General features: G+C 34.7%; 1 protein-coding gene across 10 annotated transcripts in view; it reads left to right on the forward strand.

Moving 5' to 3' along the window:
* DLG1 (discs large MAGUK scaffold protein 1) overlaps positions 1–22,019 on the forward strand; it is a 241,778-nt gene that overhangs the window by 79,653 nt on the left and 140,106 nt on the right. For 9 of the 10 annotated variants that reach the window (XM_081831903.1, XM_081831904.1, XM_081831902.1 and 6 more), the window contains exon 5: positions 10,032–10,196. In XM_081831903.1, coding sequence (XP_081688029.1) covers positions 10,032–10,196 — 165 coding nt within the window. Of the gene's footprint in view, positions 1–10,031; positions 10,197–19,127; positions 20,094–22,019 lie in introns of those variants that run through there. The other variant, XM_081831912.1, reaches the window with a different exon arrangement.

Here is a 22,019-nt window from a genome sequence, read left to right on the forward strand (position 1 = left end):
TTTTTTTTTTTTTTTTTTTTAAAGATTTTATTTGAGAGAGAGAATGAGAGACAGAGAGCACGAGAGGGAAGAGGGTCAGAGGGAGAAGCAGACCCCCCGCTGAGCAGGGAGCCCGATATGGGACTCGATCCCGGGACTCCAGGATCATGACCTGAGCCGAAGGCAGCCGCTTAACCAACTGAGCCACCCAGGCGCCCCTGGCACATAAGTTTTTATTGAAATTTGGATATTGGGTTCCAAACTGGTGGTGATTTTGTGTTTGCATTCCTCAACATAGGATAATCTTCATCTGTTTTAGAAATTAACATTAAAGCGCACCAATGCACTTAATGTTGATGTCTTATTTATTGCTTTTCTTATAACAAGTATGTTGGGGGTACATGGAACAATGTGCTAGTAAAACATGGTGCAAAAATATTTCTTTTTAATTTATTACAGGAACAACAAGTATTTATAGGTTGAGAGGTAGGTAAGGAGATATTTACAAACTAACAACTATGTTTATTCTGATCAGCATTAATTTAAGAACCTTATACTAGTAAAATACTTAGTAAGTTTTTGGTCTTAATTTCAACCATTTTAAATTTTCTAATAGCTTCGGGAATCTGCGTGGTGTCCATTATCAGAAAACTTACTGTTTCGGGCGCCTGGGTGGCTCAGTTGTTGAGCGTCTGCCTTTGGCTCAGGTCATGATCCCAGGGTCCTGGGATGGAGCCCCACATCGGCCCCACATCGGGCTCCCTGCTCAGCGGGAAGCCTGTTTCTCCCTCTGCCACTCCCCCTGCTTGTGTTCCCTCTCTCGCTGTGTCTCTCTCTGTCAAATAAATAAATGAAATCTTAAACAAAGAAAAAACAGAAAACTTACTGTTTAAGAAACATTTCTAAAAAATATGTTACAGCAGTAAAGTAGTAACATATTTACATTCCAAATTAAAATAGCTTTCAAGTCACTGTAGTCATGTAGTAATGTTGCCAGTATTGTTAACCAAGATGAAGAGCAGTGGAAGGTTTGATACTGAAGATAGCAACCTTAAAAACATAAAGTTTCTAAATGGGTATTTAGAATGTTCTTAATACAGTCATTTTTAAATCTTCCTTAAATCTTCCTTCTCCATCCCTATCCTCTCATCCCCGTTTTGTAATTCTTTTCTAGTATAAGTGTTAGCTAATTTAGACATGGGCCATCCTTGTAGGAGGCTTAGTTTTATGCATTCTACTGTATTAGCAGACTGGTTTTATATGAAGTTTTCAGTGTTAAAATTTTTTGGTAATTGGTTGAGATCAACCTTTAGATAATAAGAAATACAGATGAATATTACTATGCAGTGTAATGGTAGGCCTGGAAAGCTACTTGGAAATACTTTCTCAGGTAATAATTGTACCTCAGGGAATCCCTTTTTTGAATCATTAATAAAAAATGGAGTTCTCCTTTTGGTAACTATATTTTGTTGTATTAAGCTTTCTTAAAATTGCCAGGTATAAGGGGACTCAGAGATGAAAAGAGTCCTACTGGCTCGAGATAGACAATTTGAGCTTCCAAAAGGATATTTGCAGTGGATTTAAGCCAATCAGATATGTGTAATCCATTCATTTATGATGACATTTTAATAATAATTTTTAAATTAATATATTCACATACCATAACATTCATCCTTTTAAAGTGTATAGCTCTGTGCACTAATTCCAGAACATTTTCATCACCCAGAGAGAAACTCCGTACCCACCAGCAGTTGATTCCCATTTCTCCCTGCTCCCAGTCTTTGGAAATCAGTAATCTCCTTTCTGGTTCTTTGAATTTGCCTATTCCGAACATTTCATATAAATGGAATTATACAGTATGTGGCTTTTTGTGTCTGGCTTCTTTCACTTAGCATAATATTTTCAAAGTTCCATGTTGTAGGATGTATAAATAACTTATTTATTATAGCTGAATAATACTCCATTGTATGGATATACCACATTTTATTTATCCATTTATAAATTGATAGACATTTGGGTTGTTTCCACTTTGGGGCTGTTATTAATAATAATACTATGAATATTTGTGTACTAGTTTTTGTGTGGATGTACCTTTTCAGTTCTCTTGGATATATATGGAGGAGTGAAATTACTCAAACGGTAACTCTTTACCTTTTGAGGAACTACCAAACTGTTTTCCAGAATGGCTTCACTATTTCCAGGATGACTGCATTCCCCCCAGCACTGACAGTTCCCATTTTTCCACATCCTCACCAACATGTGTTATTATTATCAGTCTTTTTGATAATGGCCATCCTGGTGGATGTGAAGTGATAGCTCATTGCGGTTTTGATTTGCATTTCTGTAATAACTAATGATGTTGAATATCTTTTCATGTGTTTATTGTCCATTTATATTATCTTCTTTGGAAAAAATGTCTGTTTAAATTCTTTGCCCATTTTAAAATTCAGTTTTTAATTGTTGGGTTGTAAGAATTCATTATGTGTTCAGGAGACTTACCAGACATCTTATGTTTTCTAGATACTGTTATCAAATATATGATTTGCAAATACTCTCTCCCATTCTGAGGGTTATCTTTTCACTTTCTTGATATGCCCTTTGATGAACAAAAGTTTTTCATTTATATCGAGTCAAATTTATCTCCTTATGCTTTAGATGTTGTACCTAGGAAACCATTGCTGAATCCAAGATTATAAAGATGTATATTTATGTTTACTTCAAAGAGTTTTATGTTTTAGCTCTTATATCTAGATCTTGATCCATTTTGAATTAATTTTTATACATAGTGTTAGAAAGAGGTCTAATTTAATTCCTTTTCATCCACTTGTCTCAACATCATTCATTGAAAAGACTGTTCTTTCCCCCATTAAATTCTCTTGGCACCCATGTTGAACATCACTTGACCATAAATGCAATGATATGTTTCTGGACTCTTAATTCTATTCCACTGATACATGTGTATCTTTACACCAGTATCACAATCTTGACTGATACAGCTTTGCAGGGGCACCTGGGTGGCTCAGTCGGTTAAGCGTCTGCCTTCAGCTCAGGTCATGATCCCAGAGTTCAGGGATCAAGCCCCACATTAGGCTCCCTGCTCAGCAGGGAGTCTGCTTCTCCCTCTGCCCCTCATCCTGCTCATGCGTTCGTGCTTGCTCTCTCTCAAATAAAAAATCTTTAAAAAAAAAATACAACTTTAGGGGCGCCTGGGTGGCTCAGTCATTAAGCATCTGCCTTCGGCTCAGGTCACGATCCCAGGGTCCTGGGATCGAGACCTGCATCAAGCTCCCTGCTCAGCAGGAAGCCTGCTTCTCCCTCTCCCACTCCCCCTGCTTGTGTTCACTCTCTTGCTGTGTCTCTCTCTGTCAAATAAATAAATAAAAATTTTTAAAAAAAATACAACTTTGTAGAATGTTTTGAAATTGGGAAGTGTGGGTCCTCCACTTTGCTCTTCTGTTTAAAGATGTGTTGACTATCCTGGGTCTTTTGCATCTCTATATGAATATTAGGATTAGCATGTCAATTGCTGAAAAAAAGCCAGATGCCAGATGCCAGAAGACATTTTGATCAGGATTGCATGATATCTAAAAACCTCCTAATTGCTTTAAGAGGATGATAGGGAACCAGTTTTTGGGTTTTTTTTAATACATTTGAACTCTTCTTTTTTTTTTTTTTTTAAAGATTTTATTTATTTATTTGACAGAGACATAGCAAGAGATGGATCACAAGCAGGGGGAGTGGGAGAAGGAGAAGCAGGCTTCCCACTGAGCAGGGAGCCGGATGCGGGGCTCGATCCCAGGACCCTGGGATCATGACCTGAGCCGAAGGCAGACGCTTAACAACTGAGCCACCCAGGTGCCCCCCAGTTTTGTTTTGTTTTTTAAATTTGTCTTGAAAACTGGGAAATGAACAAATTTAAGTATTTCTCCTGTTATTCATGTGTGAACCATATCAATAGGTAACCAGATAGTAGGTGAAGAGAAATAGCTCTCTCTTTATATACCATTTAGTAAATGAAAATGAAATAGTAGAATTAGACTGTCACCATTTTGCAGCCCCCAGTAAATGAACTGATTTAGGCCATTGAGTATCAAGAGCTCCTAACATCACAAAAAGAGATAACCAGAGCTTATGTGCTTCTTGATAAAAGGACACAGTACTATCTATAGTCTTGCCAAAAGGATTAAACATGAGACTGGTCAAGCTATTGCATTCAGCTGCCACTTTGCAGAAAATACAAAAGCCAAAGGGCCACATTGAATGGTTCCATGAGTATAGAGTGATTTTTACTGGGAAACCCCAGGTCAAATGCCTTGAGTTTTTCAGTAATTACAAGGGGTAACATCTATTAAAAGATATTTAAAGAAAAGATCTTTTAGTTATTTCTTTCTTTCCTTTTCAGAATGAACCATTTTTTTTATTTTATTATGTTAATCACCATACATTACATCATTAGTTTTTGATGTAGTGTTCCATGATTCATTGTTTGCATATAACACCCAGTGCTCCATTCAATACGTGCCCTCTTTAATACCCATCACCAGGCTAACCCATTCCCCCACCCCCCTCTTCTCTAGAACCCTCAATTTGTTTCTCAGAGTCCATAGTCTCTCATGGTTTGTCTCCCCCTCCTGATTTCCCCCCCTTCATTTTTCCCTTCCTACTATCTTCTCTCTCTTCTTTTTTAAACATATAATGTATTATTTGTTTCAAAGGTACAGGTCTGTGATTCATCAGTCTTACACAGTTCACAGCGTTCACCATAGCACCTACCCTCCCCAATACCTGAACCATTTTTTTTGTTTTAAATCCTTTTAGATTCCCTCATATTACTTACGTACATTCATGGCTATGGAGAGATATAAACACACAGACATATATATACATGAAGATACATATATATATTTATACACGTATTGCATATGCATTTACATATTATACATATACATAAGTGTACTATTGCTTTGCTTTAAAATGTTCAAACTGGGGCACCTGGATGGCTCAGTTAAGCAGCAGCCTTTGACTCAAGTCATGATCTCAAGGTCCTGGGATCTAGCTCCGTGTCCCATGTCGGCTCCCTGCTTGGTGGGTAGTCTCCTTCTCCCTCTCCCTCTGCCCCTTCTCCCCCTGCTCGTGCTCCCTCTCTCTCAAATAAATAAAATCTAAAAAATAAAATGTTCAAACTGTTAGCTTCAAAACATGCTTTCCTCATTCAGCAATCTATATTTTCAGCTTTTCCTATTGAAGTAGATTTTTACCCATTTTAATGTCTCTATAACTTTTATAGAATGTACCATAATTTATTTAACCTTTTTTTTGGTGTATTGATAGGAAGCTTGTTTCCAATTTCTCTTCATTCCAGACTTTACTATAGTGAGTATCTTTCTGCATGTACTCTCTCCAAAGTACATACTAAGTTGTGCAGTACCTATAAAGTTTGAAAAGATGACTATGGGGAGAGCCTGCGGAGAAGGAAAGAAAAAAAAAGATGATAATCAAGTTTTTTTCCTTATAATCGTATTGAGTATTAAAGCATAAGCGTACTTAGATTTTGCTTCTGCCCAATTGAGTATTTAAACTGTGTTAAATTTTGTGAGTATGTTTGTAACTTCAGTCTTCCTCAGGATAAAGTTAGAGAATTCTTTTCATTGGTTTTGAAAATAATTCGAAGTTAACTTGTAAAAATATTTCTTATATCATGCTAAATGAACTAGCTAATATTGATATGAGCCTGATTGTTTTCCAGGTAATTGCCATTCCGCAAAAGGCTGTTATTTAAAAAGTGATGCTGGAGGTTGTGTAATAACTTTCAGCACTCAAATTCACAGTTAAAGGGATTTTTTATATATTTTACCAAGTACATGTTTGTCTATATACAACAAATATTTTTGCTCCTTACTGATGCTATATCTAAGATTAGTTTCTAGGGCGCCTGGGTGGCTCAGTCGGTTAAGCGGCTGCCTTCGGCTCAGGATCGAGTCCCGCATCGGGCTCCCTGCTTGGCGGGGAGTCTGCTTCTCCCTCTGACCCTCCCCCCTCTCATGTGCTCTCTCTCTCTCTCTCAAATAAATAAATAAAATCTTAAAAAAAAAAAAAAAAGATTAGTTTCTAGAAGTGGAATTATTGGATCAAGTAGTAGAAACATTTTCAGGACATTTGAAACATTGCAATCTGCCCACCAGAAAAAGACCCCTACCAAGAATGTGATGATTTATGCCCATTTCTCTGAATGCTAACACTGTAATTTTTACTTACTAGGGAAGTTGAGCATGTTTTTCCTAGAAGTTTACTGATCCGTTTGTATGCTTTTTGTGAATATCCCATTATTATGTTTGCTATGGTTTTTTTAATGATTTATAAGAGCTGCTAACAGTGGCTAATAATTTATTTGTTATAAAATTTGTTTCTATCGTGGCTTGTTTGTGTCTTTTTCTTTATGAGTATGTTTCTTGGGGGAGGGTAGAGAATATTTTAGTTTGTTTTGGTTTTGTGTGTATGTATACACATTCTCAGCCTGAGTTGAAAAACATGTACTTTTATTTTCTCCCAGTTCCTTATAATTATGATTTCCTTTACTTTTGTGTATAGGGTAAGGTAGATTTAGTTTTCTTAAAATTATGTTCCTTTAAAAATAGATTGCATAGAATTATATGTGTGTGAGAGAGTGAGAGAAAGAGACAAGGTTCTCTTGTAGATAAAAAGAAGAATACTGTTCTCTAACAGACTAATTTTCAGTTAGGATTTGAAAAGACTTTTTTCATTTTTATACCAGTTAACTGAATAAGAAAACCAAACTAATTTATCCAAACAACTTTGGCTTTTCATTTTGACTTCCCTTAAACAACTGTGTATTTAGAGATACAGCATTCAGCTGACATTTGGTAAGAAATGAGCAAATCATTATTCAGATTTCTTTTTCACCAAGCTCTGAATTATTTCTTAAACTTTTTTTCTTTTTTTTTGTGATAAAGTACACATAACAAAAAGTTTACCATTTTTAAGTTTATAGTTCAGTGGTATTCATATACATTCACATGGTTGTGCAAACATTAGCACCATCCATCCCCATAACTCTATTCATCACATAAAAGTGAAAATCTATGCCTGTTAAATAATATGTCACAATTATCCCCTCCCCCCAGCCCCTGGCAACAACCATTATAACTTTAGGTCTTTATGATTTTGACTACAGTTGAGTCTTGAACAACATGGTTTTGAACTGTGCAGGTGCACTGATCAGATTTTTTTCAATAAGTACATTGGAAAATCTTTTAGAGATTTGCAACAGTTTAAAAAAGCTCTCAGATGAACTGCATAGCCTAGAAATATTAAAAACATTAAGAAAGAAGTATTTATGAATATAAAATATATGTAGATACTAGTCTGTTTTTTTATGATTATAAAATTATAATTATATATCATAATTATCCTTCATGATTTTCTCAGCTTTTTTCTAGCTTTATTGTAAGAAATGGTATATAATGCATATAACATACAAAATATGTGTTAAGTGTCTATGTTATTGGTAAGGCTTCCCAGTCAATAGTAGGCTATTAGTAGTTAAGCTTTTGGGGAGTCAAGGTTATACACAGATTTTTGATACGGGTTGGTGTTCCTGACCCCTTGTTGTTCCAAGGATCAGCTGTACTCTTAAGTACCTCATATAAGTGGAATTACACAGTATTTGTCTTTTTGTGACTGGCCTATTTCACTTAGCATAATGTTCACAGGGTTCACCCACATGTAACATATTGCACAATTTTTTAATCTTAAAATATTCCATTGTAAATGGAATATTTTATTTATTTATTTAAGTTTGATTTAATAATCAAACTATTTATACCACATTTTGCTTATTCATTCTCCATTGATGGACACTTGGGTTTCTTCCATGTTTTAGCTATTGTGAATAGTGCTATATGAACATGGGTGTACAAATATCTCTTCAGGACCCTGCTTCCAATTCTTTGGGGTATATACCCAGAAGTGGAATTGCTGGATTCATATGGTAATTCTATTTTTACTTTTTTGAGGAACCACCATACTACTTTCCACAGTGGCTGTACCATTTTATATTCCCAACAATGCATGAGTGTTCCAGTTTCTCTTGGAACTTGTTTTCTGGTTTTGTTTTGTTTTTTTATAGGAATCATCCTAATTCGCGTGAGGTGGTATCTCATAGTTTTGACTTGCGTTTCTGTAACAATTAGTGATGTTGAACATCTTTTCATGTGCTTAGTGACCATTCATTTGTCTTTGGAGGAATCTCTATCCAAGTTCTTTGCCCATGTTTGAATTGTTTGGTTTTTTTGCTGACTTTTAGTTAGGAGTTTTCTATGTATTTTGGATATTAATCCTTTGTTAGGCATATGATATGCAAAACTTTCTCAGTCTGTGGGTTTCCTTTTACTCAGTGGATAGGGTCTTTTGATGCACAAAATTTTAAAATTTTTATAAAATCCAGTTTGTCTATTTTTTCTTTTGTTACCTGTGCCTTTGGTGTCATATCCAAGAAATCATGGCCAAATGCAGTGTCATGAAGCTTTTGTGTGCTGTGTTTTCTTTTAAGAGTTTTATCGTTTTAGTCTTACATTTAGCTCCTTGATGCATTTTGAATTTTATCCATGGTAAAAATTAGGTAAGGATTCAACTTCATTCTTTTGCATGTAGATATTTACTTTTCCCAGCACCACTTGTTGAAAAGATTGTCTTTTTCCCGTTGAATAATCTTAGCACCGTTGCTGAAAATAATTTGACCATTTATGTGAAGGTTTACTTCCGGACTTTTTTCTATTGCATTGGTCTATACGTTTGTCTTTATGCCAATACCAAACTGGTTTGAATACTTTGGCTTTGTAGTAAGTTTTGAAATGAGAAAGTGTGAGTCTTCCAGTTTTGTTCTTTTTCATGATTATTTTGGCAATTCAAATTTCTCGAGATCCCACATGAATTTTAGGGTGGGTTTTTCTCTTTCTGCAAGAAATGTCATTGGGATTTTGACAGGGATTATAAATTGCTTTGGTTGATATTGACATCTTCACGATATTGAGTCTTCCAATCCATAAACACATTTTTTTCTGTCATCTTTAATTGTTCAGCAGTGTTTTATAGTTTTCATTGTACAAGTATTTCACCTTGTTTATCCCCAAGTATTTTATTCTTTTTGATGCTGTTGCAAATGGAACTGTTTTTGTAATTTTCTTTTTAGATTGTTTGTGTATAGAAATGCAACTGATTTTTGTGTGTTGACTTTGTATCCAGCTACTTTGCTGAATTCATTAGTTCTAACAGCTTTTTTGCTGAGTCTTTAAAATTTTCTACATAAAACATTATATCATTTGTAAACAGAGATCATTTTGCTCCTTCCTTTCCAATTTGAGTGTTTTTCATTTCTTTTTCTTGCCTAATTGCTCTGGGTGCAACTTCAGTACTATGATGAATAGAAGTGGTGAAGTTGACCTAAATTAATCACAATTTACCATCCCAACTTTCCCCCCTGTAGGTTGCAAGCCTTCAAATGACTCCAAAGTTCCAAAATAGTTACATCAGACAGATTCTGCCTGTGTAATTGTCTAAATGGAAAGACAAATTCTTTGTGCTTCCTACTCAGCCATCTTCCCATAATCTGAATTAGTTTTAATAATCAAATATTTTATTAAAAATTGGCATGACTTTAAAATGGAGGCCTAGGGGCTCCTAGGTGGCTCAGTCATTAGGCGTCTGCCTTCGGCTCACGTCATGATCCCAGGGTCCTGGGATCAAGCCCCGGATCAGGCTTCTTGCTCCACAGGAAGCCTGCTTCTCCCTCTCCCACTCTCCCTGCTTGTGTTCCCTCTCTTGCTGTGTCTCTCTCTGTCAAATAAATAAAATCTTAAAAAAAATAAAAAAATAAAATGGAGGCTTATTCTCTCAGACCTTATGCATTAAACTATACAATACACATTCCATATAGTTAAATATTATTGAGTATTTGGCTAGTTATGAAACCATGATTTAAATTGAATGTACTTTGCTTTTCAGGACTTTATCAAATATAATAATTTTCTTTACAGAAATACCGGTATCAGGATGAAGACACACCTCCTCAAGAGCACATATCCCCACAAATCACTAATGAGGTGATAGGTCCGGAATTAGTTCATGTCTCAGAGAAGAACCTGTCAGAAATTGAGAATGTCCATGGATTTGTTTCCCATTCTCATATTTCACCAATAAAGGTAGGATGATAACTTTATTTTGTTGCTATGATTTATATATTACTTTTGTTACTAGTGTAGCTCATGCTCAGAGAGAACTCTTCTTTCATGTAGAATTTTCACCCCTTGATTGTTTATGGTTTTTTAGTTATAGGGAATTTCATAATATTTATTAGCATTCTAAAAACATTTTTAAGGATATATTTTATAAATGAATTTTATTCAGTGATACTATCTTTAAGCCTAAAAATTCCCACAAAGGAAATAACTATTATATTTCAAATACTACACATTGAAATATTTTTAAAATGTGTTTTAAATATTAGTAGGTACAGAAAAAGAGCATTAATACTAACATTAACTCCCCTCAGAAATAACCACAATCCTGGTTTCTTATAAAGCTCTAGCACACATTTAGATCTCCAATCAATATATTGTTTATCTTGCTGATCTTAAATTTTATATAAATGAATTATACTGCATATAATCTCAGCTTTACATTTTTGCACAACATTATATTCCTGAGATTGTTTTCAGTGCTCTGGAGTTTTTTCTTTTATGTATACACTATAATTTATCTTACTTTTGTTGGATATTGAGTTATTTTCAGAATATTACTAATATAAAAAGTGCTGTGTAAAACATAGGTTATGTATACATATCTTTGTGGATAACACCAGATTATTTTCCAAGTGGTTAAATAATTTACATTTTCAGCAACAATGTACAAGAGTTTTAACTGATCCATATTCTCATCAATACCTGATATTCTTGTTTTTGCCATTGTTTGGAGCTTTAAATAGTATCTCATTGTGATTTTAATGTGCATTTCCTTGTTTGATAATGTGGTTGAATATATTTATTGGTCATTCAAGTTTTCTATTCTGTGATACAACCTCTCAAGATTTTTGTTCGTTTTTGTCTTTGGTGTCCTTTTTACTGATCTGTACAAGTCCTTTTTTTTTTTTTTTTTTTAATATTTATTTATTTATTTAGAGAGAGCAAGCGAGCGAGTGGAGGGAGGGGCAGAGGGAGAGAGAAAGAGAATCCTCAAGCAAACTGCGCTCTGAGTGTGGAGCCCAACGTGGGGCTTTATCCCAGGGCTCTGAGATCATGACCTGAACCGAAATGAAGGGTCGGTTGCTTAACCGACTGAGCCACCCAAGTGCCCCTATGAGTTCTTTATATATTCTGGATACTAATCCTTTGTTGGTTGTATGTATTATGAATAAGGATAATTTTTCCTGGTAAAACTTAACCTGTGTTTTATAATTTTCTTTGAGGGATGATTTAGTATTTCTAGTTAAAAATTTTAATGGTTATACCATTTAGATTTTCTATTAATAATTTTGCTAGGTTATTTTTTCTAGGAATTTGTCCATTTCATATTTATTTCAAAATATTATTATTAATATCCTGGGGGTTTTGTTATAGCATATTTAGGTATGGCCCCCTTTTTATTCCTAATAATGTTTATTTGTGCCTTGTTTTTTGTTTTTCCCGTTGACTATTCTTGCCAAAAGATGGTCTTTTCAAAGATCCATCTCTTTTTAAAGAATCTTCCTGTGTCCCTCCCCCATGTGCTGCCATCCCCCCCCCCGTTTTCACACACACATTTACCTACATAATACATGTGTTCATGTAAATCTGTAAATGTGTGGATAACCTACATATAAACTAAGGTCGTGTTTGGTAGAAACAAGCTGACCTTCCCTTGGAAGATTAAATGAGAGATACAGAGAGGAAAAAACTGGTGGCTATTAGTGACAGAGACAGTTCTCTCTTTTCCCCCTTCTCCTCTTACCATTATTATTTTTTCTCTTCTGCTTTCTTTGAGTTTATTCTGTTTGGGTTAGGGGTTTTTTTGGTTTTTGTTTTTTCTAGTTTCTTTAGTTGCGTATTGTAATAATGTCAGCCTTTTCTAATAGTATTTGAGTTTGTAAACTTTCCTTTAAATATCACTTTACTTGTATCTGCAAGTTTTAGCATGTAATGTTTTTTTATCATTCTAACATTTTTTTTTATTTCCCTTGTGATTTTATTTGCCCTATGAGTATGTTTCTTAATTTTTAAACATAGTGATACAGGCAGTCTGGGTCTGAGAACCCAGAAGTGGGGGTCCTTCAGGACCAGCCAAGAGAGTGCTTGGCTTCGTGCAGGATAGAAATCAACACAATCGAACACGTGAAAGCAGAGTTTATTGAATAGCATAAGTGACAGGTAGAGAATAGCAGGTGGAGTGTCTGGAAGACTCAGGAAGGAGAGGAGAATGAGTCTCTTTTTCACTTGGGGCTCAGGGTTTATATTGGGAAAGGGGTCCAGGATAAGTGTTCCTTCAGGAATCCAGGTTAGGGTCTAATCAGAGGCGAATAACAGGTGAACAATAGGTGTTCTTTTATAAATCATTGAAGGTAGAAAGTACTGATGCCAGAGTCAGCCGCGGTTTTTTGAAAGCTAACGTCCCAGAACATGTTTAGGATCTGACTCTTCTTAGATGTTATCAGGTGTTTGAGGGCAGGGCCTGCGACAAACCTCAGAGAATGATTAACTTTCTTGCTTCCCCTTCTTGGAGTGGGGAACACAGCTTCTTTGGTTTTTTACTCAGATGCAAAATACAGAACATGAGTAAATGGGGCCTAGCAGAAAAACAGCAGAAATAGAGCCTTTCTAAAATGCAGTTCCTTCAGCTTCTCTATCTCAATAGGAGACATTTATTCCTTTCATATCTTACTTTAGGTTATATTTTCTCATGCCTTATCTCCATCTTACTTACTTGGAAGTTATTTGTTTCTCTTCCTTTAGTGATTATCCTAGAAATTTTAATATACATTTTTAACTTACAAAAATCTAAAGTCAATAAATACCTCTAGCTTCATTCTGAATAACATAGAACTTCAGAACACTTGAATTCTAAGCACTCTCTCCTGCTTTATATGCTGTTCTTGTTTATGCCTGTTTTCTCTTGACTGAATTAATATAAACTATTACTTTAGTCACGAAACTCTCCCAGGTAAATATAATTCTTTGTTTCTGATGTTTTGACTTTCTGGTCATTCTGATGGTTACAAACTATGCAAAGTCATTTTGCACACACTCAACTCCTCTTTTGGTAGGGTGTTTTGGTAGTTACTTCCATGTGTATGCAGATTCTGACAGGGGCATGCGCAGTGAGAGTCCCACCCCGTTTTTAAAAGTTGAATATAAATAAACTGATGAATATTTTAGCAAATTGACAAAATAAAAGCGAGAGTCTTACTAATTTCATTTCAGGAGAAGGTTGATAGTTGCTGGCCCTTGGATTCAGTGCTAATGGTCAAACTAGATTATTTGTTCACTTACTTGTGTACTTAGTGTCTGTTTTCCTGCTAGAAAGTAAGCTTTACAAAGACAAGCATATTTGTTAAATCACAGTGAAGAAGGTTGTGGTGAAGATTAAAGAGTACATGTAAAGCCCTCACAGTTGACCATGGGCATTGCTTAACTCAGTATAAGATTGAATGCACCTATAGCCAATATGAGTATCTGGCACATGTGAACTTTTGCATTGACTGTTGTCAAGTGTAAATTTTTGAAAACCTTTGAATAAAGTTGATTATAAGATTTTGGGGGAAAAATCATCTGCCAGAATATTAATTTTATCAAATAATACATACATTTAACAAACATTTATTAAACATCTATGCTAGTAACTTTGTTAGATTTCAGTGATTAATATTTTTTTATGAAGAGATATAACACAGTATGTAACATGAGAAAATAAAGAGAAAAATTTGGGGAGTATTCTGAAAAAAGAAAATTGATATTTGGACAAGGTGTTGAAGATGTGGACAGGATGCCAGTTCAGAGGAGGAGGCTGTTACTGGGGAAAATAAGTACAGTAGCAGGGTGATAATCAGAGGAAACTGTAAAAATGCAGGAAAATTCATGATACTGTAGCTTTGGAAACTTGTTAGCACATCAGGGCCTCAATCCTGAGCTGATGAGTGGCCCTATGCAGGGTTTGCCACCATGAAATGGGCTATGAAATAATCTGTCAGGTTCTTGCGGTACTGGTGCTGATTCTCATTACTGAAATAATGAATGAAATAAGATAGTGACTGAAAGTTACTTTATCGGGCCTTATTTAGCCTAAACGTAATTATGATTTAATACTCTGAAAGGAAGGGGCGCCTGGGTGGCTCAGTCGTTAAGCATCTGCCTTCGGCTCAGGTCATGATCCCAGGGTCCTGGGATCGAGCCCCACATCTGGCTCCCTGCTCTGCAGGAAGCCTGCTTCTCCCTCTCCCCCTCCCCCTGCTTGTGTTCCCTCTCTCACTGTGTCTCTCTCTGCCAAATAAATAAATAAAATCTTAAAAAAAAAAAAAAAAAGACTCTGAAAGGGAAACTAATTCTTGCCAGTGCTGGGCAGCTTCAAGGAAGAAATTGACAATATAATGGTGAAGAATTCTACTGTGGAAGAAAAGGACGCAGTGGGTAAATTTTTGTGGTATAAGAAATTTTAAAGAAAGTTTAGATTTTAAACAGTTATGAATATAATAGTATATCATAATAAGAACTGTGTCAAGATTCCTAAAACTGAAAATGAGCTAGGAATTAGGAAAAATGGTCAGAACAGTAAATTGAACAAATAAAACTCCAGCCTATTTCAAAATAGATTTAAATCAGGACGAATTGACAAGGAGGACATTAGGTGCACTGCTTAGTAGGGGATGTTGCGTTGATCATTGAGGAAATTAAAGAATTCATATTTGGCTTTCGTTTTCAATGACAGGGAAAATATGTTCAAACCAATATGTGCAAAGTAAACATAGTTAAGCAGGACTTGAAATTGAAGATAGAAGAGTAGTGAACAGATAATTATTTTAAATAAGTATATCACCTAGCCTGGATACATTTCATCCAGTAGTACTGAGAATACTATCAAATGAGATCACCAGCAGTAGTTGGTAGTTTTTCAAATATTGTGAGAAATGGGGTAGCAGAAAAATAGACATAAGCAAATATATGCCTATTGAATAGAATCTTTCCCATTTTGAATATATAATGGGTACTTTTTGATATCAATTTTGTTTTCACATCTCTGGAATATATTAAAATGTTGAATTTTATCTTTTTTGGATGGCCCTGGTGTATTAAGGTAATCTTATAGTCTGCATACAATTTGACCACAAGATGGTGCTCTTACAGAAGGGATTTGTGTATATATGAGCAGAGTTTCTCTAAGCAAATAACCAATCTGTGTCATCAGTCATCTGAGCTTAGTCTCGTCCTAGGAGAAAACTCCTAGAAGAAAACAGAGTAATCTCCTTGACATAGGTCTTGGTGATGATTTTTGGAATCTGACACCAAAAGCAAAAGGAGCAAAAATCAAACTAATGGGACTACATCAAATTAAAAAGCTTCTGCACAGCCAAGGAAGCTATGCCACCAAGATGAAAAGGCATACTACTGAATGGGAGAAAATAATGACAAATCACCTATCTGATAAGGGGCTAATATCCAAAATACATAAAGAACTGATTCAACTCAGTAGCAAAAAAACCAAAAAACTGATTTAAAAATGTCAGAAGATCTGAGTAGACGTTTTTCCAAGGAAGACATACAGATGGCCAACAGATATATGAAAACATAGATGCTCAGCATCATTAATTATCAGGGAAATGCAAATCAAAACCACAAGATACTACCTCACACCTGTTAGAATGACTTTTAACAAAAAGATAGGACATAATAAGTGTTGCCAAGGATGTGCAATAAAGGAAACCCTCATGTACTGTTGGGAATGTAAATTGGTAAAACTGTTGTGGTAAACAGTATGGGAGGTTCCTCAGAAAATTAAACATAAAGTACCATATGACCCAGCAAATCTACTTCTCTGTATTTATTTGAAGAAAATGAAAACACTAATTCAAAAAGATATATATGCACCCCCATGTTCATTGCAGCATTATTTACAGTAGCCAAGATATGGAAACAACTAAGAATCCATCAACAGAAGAATGAATGAAGAAAATAGGGTACATGTGGTAAAAGAGAATGAAATTTTGCCATTTGGAACAACATGGATGGACCTTGAGGGCATTGTGCTAAGTGAAATAAGTCAGAGAAAGACAAATACCAGTGATCTCTTTTATAACATGGACAAAAGATTGGTGGTTATAAGAGGCAGGGGAGTGAGAAAAGCGGGTGAACTGCGTGTCTTTTGTTTTGTTTAAATAAATGGAGTAGAAAAAAATTTTTCAAGTCTTATCTTAGTACAGTTGCACGTTTTGAAATTTAATAGGCCAGATCATAAAGATAAAAGTGTAAGGAAAATGCATGTTATGTTGCATTTATAGTATAGTAGCTTTGTAGTTAGTTAGTAATTTTTTTTAGTATTTTAGAATTTTAATATTGTTTTTCCTCTCAACCTTCTAAGCTTTTCACTGAGATTATTTAATCCTTGCCTTTGTATCTATACCTGAAGACTTACGGGTTTATTTGTGAGTTTGGAATGATAAATAATTGAGGGCCTACCTATTCTATATATATTTTCGAATGGTCCTTACTTTCATTTAATGTTACAAAATAAATTTCTCACAGTTATAAATTCTTCATAATCATATTTTTGGTTATCTAATAATCCACTAAATGGATGTACTCAGTTTACCTAAGCTTTATGGTTTAGAGTTCTATTACCGAGAGTATTATCATTTTGTGAAAAAAGTAAACTGTACAGAAAAAAATATTTAAATCATATTAAAATGTTAATAGTTATTTGGTGATTTTGACATTGTGTATGTTTTTTAATTCATTATTTTAAATAGACTTTCCAGGTTCCATAATGAGCTTAAATTTTGTTTTAATGGAATAGAGTTTATTTTTTGGCTCTGCTATATAAGTAGGGCTATTTTAAAGCAGAAATCAGTGAGGAATTGGTCACCTTTCATCTCCCAATCAAATCATATGAAACCATTTGTGATTTAAATACACGTATGGTTTTGTATGCATGCATTGACTACTGGGCAATGGATGAGATGATCCTTGGATTTTTGAAGGACAGGTAAAGGGTTCTTTTCATAAAGAAGCCTTTCTCAAAACTCAGAGTTGCTTTCTTAATGTCAGTGGATTTGATTAGAAAATCTGTGCATTGAAAAGCACTTTTCCCAGTACTTAGAGGATATATGGGATGGAGTGACCTATCAGCTTTAGATTGTTTTTGAGCTCTTTGGCTCCCTAGGATAAGAAATCTATGTACACAAATGGCTTAGTATTCATTGTGTTATTATTGTTTGCAATGTAAGTAGGAAATTTGCATTCAGCATTTGTGTACACTATCCTCATCCATACCAATCCAGAATAACAGAACCTATATCAGTTCTAGGGTTCCCCCATCTCGGTTTTTCATCAGACATGGATCATCAAGGTACATCTTTTGGTTTCAAACCAATTACTGGAGCATTTGTATAAACCACACCAGCCAGTTGTTTATTAAATACCTGGTCCATATTACCAGTTTTTTGTTGTTTTTTTTTTTAGGAGGTTTAATTTTTTTCCTTCAGAGAATTCTTAGTTCTCTGTTTACCCTTAGTGTTTTCCTCTGTTCCCTTACCTCCAAATGGACAGGACCAATCTGTCTAGGGTCACAAAATTGCCAACTTCTATCTGCAGAGTCCTTGGAAGAAGCACCAAACTTTGTGCTATAATCTCTGTCACAAAGTGTCTTAGCTCTCAAGAGTCCCACATGACTCGCAACCCTTTTGGGCATGTGTCTGTATCTTAGGGATGGAATCAGAGAGAGAGTATTAGCATCTTTGCTTGCTGAAGCAGGATTTGCAATGGTTCTGGAGGTCCTAGTTTTGCCAATACTATTTTCCAATAGACTGTATTTAGTTGGTGTGGTAAGCACATAGTAAGCAAGACTTTTTGTCAGTCCACACCTGAAAAAGTATATGGCTGACGGGCTCCCTGCTCCGCGGGAAGCCTGCTTCTCCCTCTCCCATTCCCCCTGCTGTGTTCCCTCTCTCGCTGTGTCTCTCTCTCTGTCAAATAAAGAAATAAAATCTTCAAAAAAAAAAAAAAGTATATGGCTGAGGTTGGGATTTGTGATGTGCTTATATCAACTTAAAAACTAAATTACTCAACCATTAATAAATTATCAAGTAGCATTTTTATTCATATATTGTTTTAAAACGACCATATATATATATATAGGGGTGCCTGGGTGGCTCAGTCGTTAAGTGTCTGCCTTCGGCTCAGGTCATGATCCCAGGGTCCTGGGATCGAGCGCCGCATCAGGCTCCCTGCTCCGCGGGAAGCCTACTTCTCCCTCTCCCACAACCCTTGCTTGTGTTCCCTCTCTCGCTGTGTCTCTCTCTGTCAACTTAATAAATAAAATCTTAAAAAAATAATAAAAATAAAATAAAACAACCATATATTATATACTAATGTAGCAGTGTTAACAGGGCAGAGTTAGGAATCTATGGTTCTTAAACTTGAGGTTGCTTAAGCGTCACTTAAGGCCCTTTTTAAAAATGAAAATTTAAAGATCCCTCTTACCCTAAAAGATTCTGGTGAGGAGGGGATACCCAGTCTGCATTTTTAACTAGCATCCCAGGTGATTCTGAGGTAGACTACTATGTTGGGGAAACACAGACCTAGATATCAGTTGTTAGAAAATGTCTGTCTAGCAATCAAACAATATTATTTAGTGAACCCCAGAGTATTATTTATGTAGTGTTGGATAAAACATGCTTTGCTGGTTATAAAACAAAAAATTTACCTTTAATTCTTTTGCATTTTTAAAAATTCATAACTTGTTAATCTAAGTGTTTATAATATATGAGAGAGATGATGGTGATAATTTAACAGTTCTTTTTTATCACAAAAGTTCCAGAAGCCAAATATTTATTTTGCTGATTAATCTGTTTCTGTCTCCAGACTCAATTATCAAAGCATTAAGAACCAATATATTACATAAATGATCATGCCACATTACAAATGGATTTTCCTCTAGCATTAGATCCTCAGAGTTGAATGTAAATAGTACCTTTTGAAAACTTAGAACCTAATTAATGTGAGCTCCTTCCTAATGTGGAAATTTATATGTGAATGACAAAGACTCCTTCAGTAAAATTACTTAAACAATCAGAACTATTGGCAAGAGAATCCTCTTGTATTTTTAAATTCAGTTCATACTTATTTAAGCAGTGAAGATGCCACTGGATTTTACTACAGACTGTGATTCAAACTTCATAATCCAGGGTTTCTCTACCCTGTGCATTAAATCACGCAGCCCCAAAGGGTGTTGGTAGTCCAGTGTTTATAACATCCTTCTTTACCTGCTAATCGACCTCACTTCCTGGATTTCATTCCGTCTAGTTATCAGCTAACAAAAGAACAGCTTTTGGTTCCTGCAGACACTGGTGAAAAATAATCATGAGAAAGACATCAACCTTATGCCGTCTTTTTTGTCTGCAAATATAAACTCAGCCTTCATACAACTAACAGGTACAGAGGGAAGATACAAGCTCTTTCATGGGAAGAAATTACAGAGAAAATGAGCATCATTTCTCAAGGTTTTTATTTTCCCTGATCTACAAGTGATGCTGCTGTAATTCTAGCTGCAGTTTTTACCGATCATTCACCACTCAGCAGCTGGTAGAGAAGTAAGACTGCTTGGCAACCACCTGCAGGGCTGCAGAGATGAATTACATTTTCGGGAACAACACACTTCTATACTCTCGCGCCAGTCGAGGAGGCAATACTAGCTCTAGCCATGGCTCAGTAGGCCCAAAGCAGAAACATTGGGCAAAAAAGGGTTCATCAGATGAACTGCAAGCTGAGCCAGAACCTTCACGCTGGCAGCAGATAGTTGCATTTTTCACTCGAAGACACAGCTTTATTGACTGCATCTCGGTAGCCACCAGCTCCACCCAGGTAACATACCACTTGTTGAAATTATTTTCAATATATTTTGGTTTACATTTGCTTTGCAAGTGTATTAATAGAGATTTCTTATTATTAAAAATACAGTCTTATGCACTGAAACCTTGGATGCGCAGAAATACATGTTTTCAGTCCATCTATGTAGGTCTTTAGCATGAAAGGGGAAACAAAAAATATTTTCTCTTTTGCTCTTATGTAATACCAAACAAAACAGTCTCTGATTCTGTTGAGGGACTTCTCTAAAACTACAAACCATTGATATGTAAATTACAATGTAAGTTAATAATGCTTGTCTCCTTATTTTTAGACTGTTAAATGCTATAAAGTCTGATGTCTAACAACAACAAAAAAAAACCTCTTTAGCTTCTGTATGTCATTAGATAACCTTAAGAAGATTGTTATGGTAAAGAAACAGAAGATACAGAAAGATTTTTATTTTCTAGTGTTTTGAGAATAAATTGAATACAGTTGACTATTGCTATATACCTATAAAGTTATACTAAATTATGGTTTATTCAAAGAATTTAATGAATCCTTCCATTTCTATAAATATATATTATCTAGGGTTAATTTAAAAGCATTAAGCTTATGTAATTACACAATTGTAGAAATATTTTTTCAGACAGATGAGCAAGCACTAAAAATCTCCCAAATTAAAAAAAAAAAAATCATGTAAAACCAAATCTTTTTGAGGAAATGAGTATTAAAAATAATGGGGGAAATATAAATTAATAGTAATTTAAGTGAAATATTTATTTGGCATTAAAGGAGGTTGGGGGACTATTCATATTTTAAAATATTTTCTATAGGTATTTATTAAACTTTGGTAAAAATGAAAGGATAAGAATTAGTCTAGTTTAAAAACAAGGAGAGATTGCTTTTGTCCTTTGACATCAATAATACTTAATAAAATTTATACACATAGCCTAGTGCTTCTTAAAATAAATTTCTTTAAAACCATCTTTTTTTAATAATTAGAAGCAGCACAATAAATATAAACTGTCAACAGCTTCTTTCTTGCTTTTGGTTACTAGAATTGTCTTTCAGTAGTTTTGATTTTAAAATATTGTCAAATTTCTTAAGAAATTGTACTTATTTTTCTAATGTGTGAGAGAAATGGAATTACTGGGCTAGGGAGAGTCATTAATTGTTCTTATGTAGGCACCGATGTTAGTTTTAATCAAAACTTCAGAGGCAATGATATGATTTAACTCTTAGATTGAATACTGCCTGAAGAATTTAACTAACTTGATTTTGACTACAATTATACATATCAAAAAGGGATGCAAAGACTAAGGCTTGTTGTTAATTCATAATAGATTAATATTAAATGATATTTTCTATTGTGAATAAAAAAAGATGTGCTAAAAACTTTTAAAAACTCACATGTAGTTTATGTAAGTACACAGTACTGTATATGTATACATATACACTACCACTGATATATAATCTTATTAGGGGTGTACAAATGAAAAGATAAGCAAAATAGTTCACATATAAAACTATTGAAACCACAGAATTACATTATAATTACTTAGGAGTTGGAGAAAAAGCTGCTTTTGTATTGCACTAAGTAGAGTCATAATTTCAATAAAAACTCAATTCACAGTTAATCCTACAAAGCCATTTAAAATTTTATTTTCCTCCCATTTGGTTCAAATCATTTGTTATACTGATAAATGACTTAGTTTTTATTTCTTTCATACTTCTTCTTTTTACTTGTCTTTTTCATTACCTTTGTATTTCATCTCTAGAAGTATAGACATTAGGTCAAAGGTTTTAGCTTTTATTTCTCCTGCTCTGAAGTACCATCATACTGTTTTTCATTCTGTATATTTTTCTAACTGATGAGTTAGATATTTTATATATCCAAGTCTTTTGTTGTAATTCACTGGAATTCACTTTACTGGATAAAAT

This window comes from Leptonychotes weddellii, chromosome 1 (genome assembly GCF_054177405.1).
Source record: "Leptonychotes weddellii isolate Sample4059 chromosome 1, ASM5417740v2, whole genome shotgun sequence".
In the NCBI taxonomy this organism is placed as follows: domain Eukaryota; kingdom Metazoa; phylum Chordata; class Mammalia; order Carnivora; family Phocidae; genus Leptonychotes; species Leptonychotes weddellii.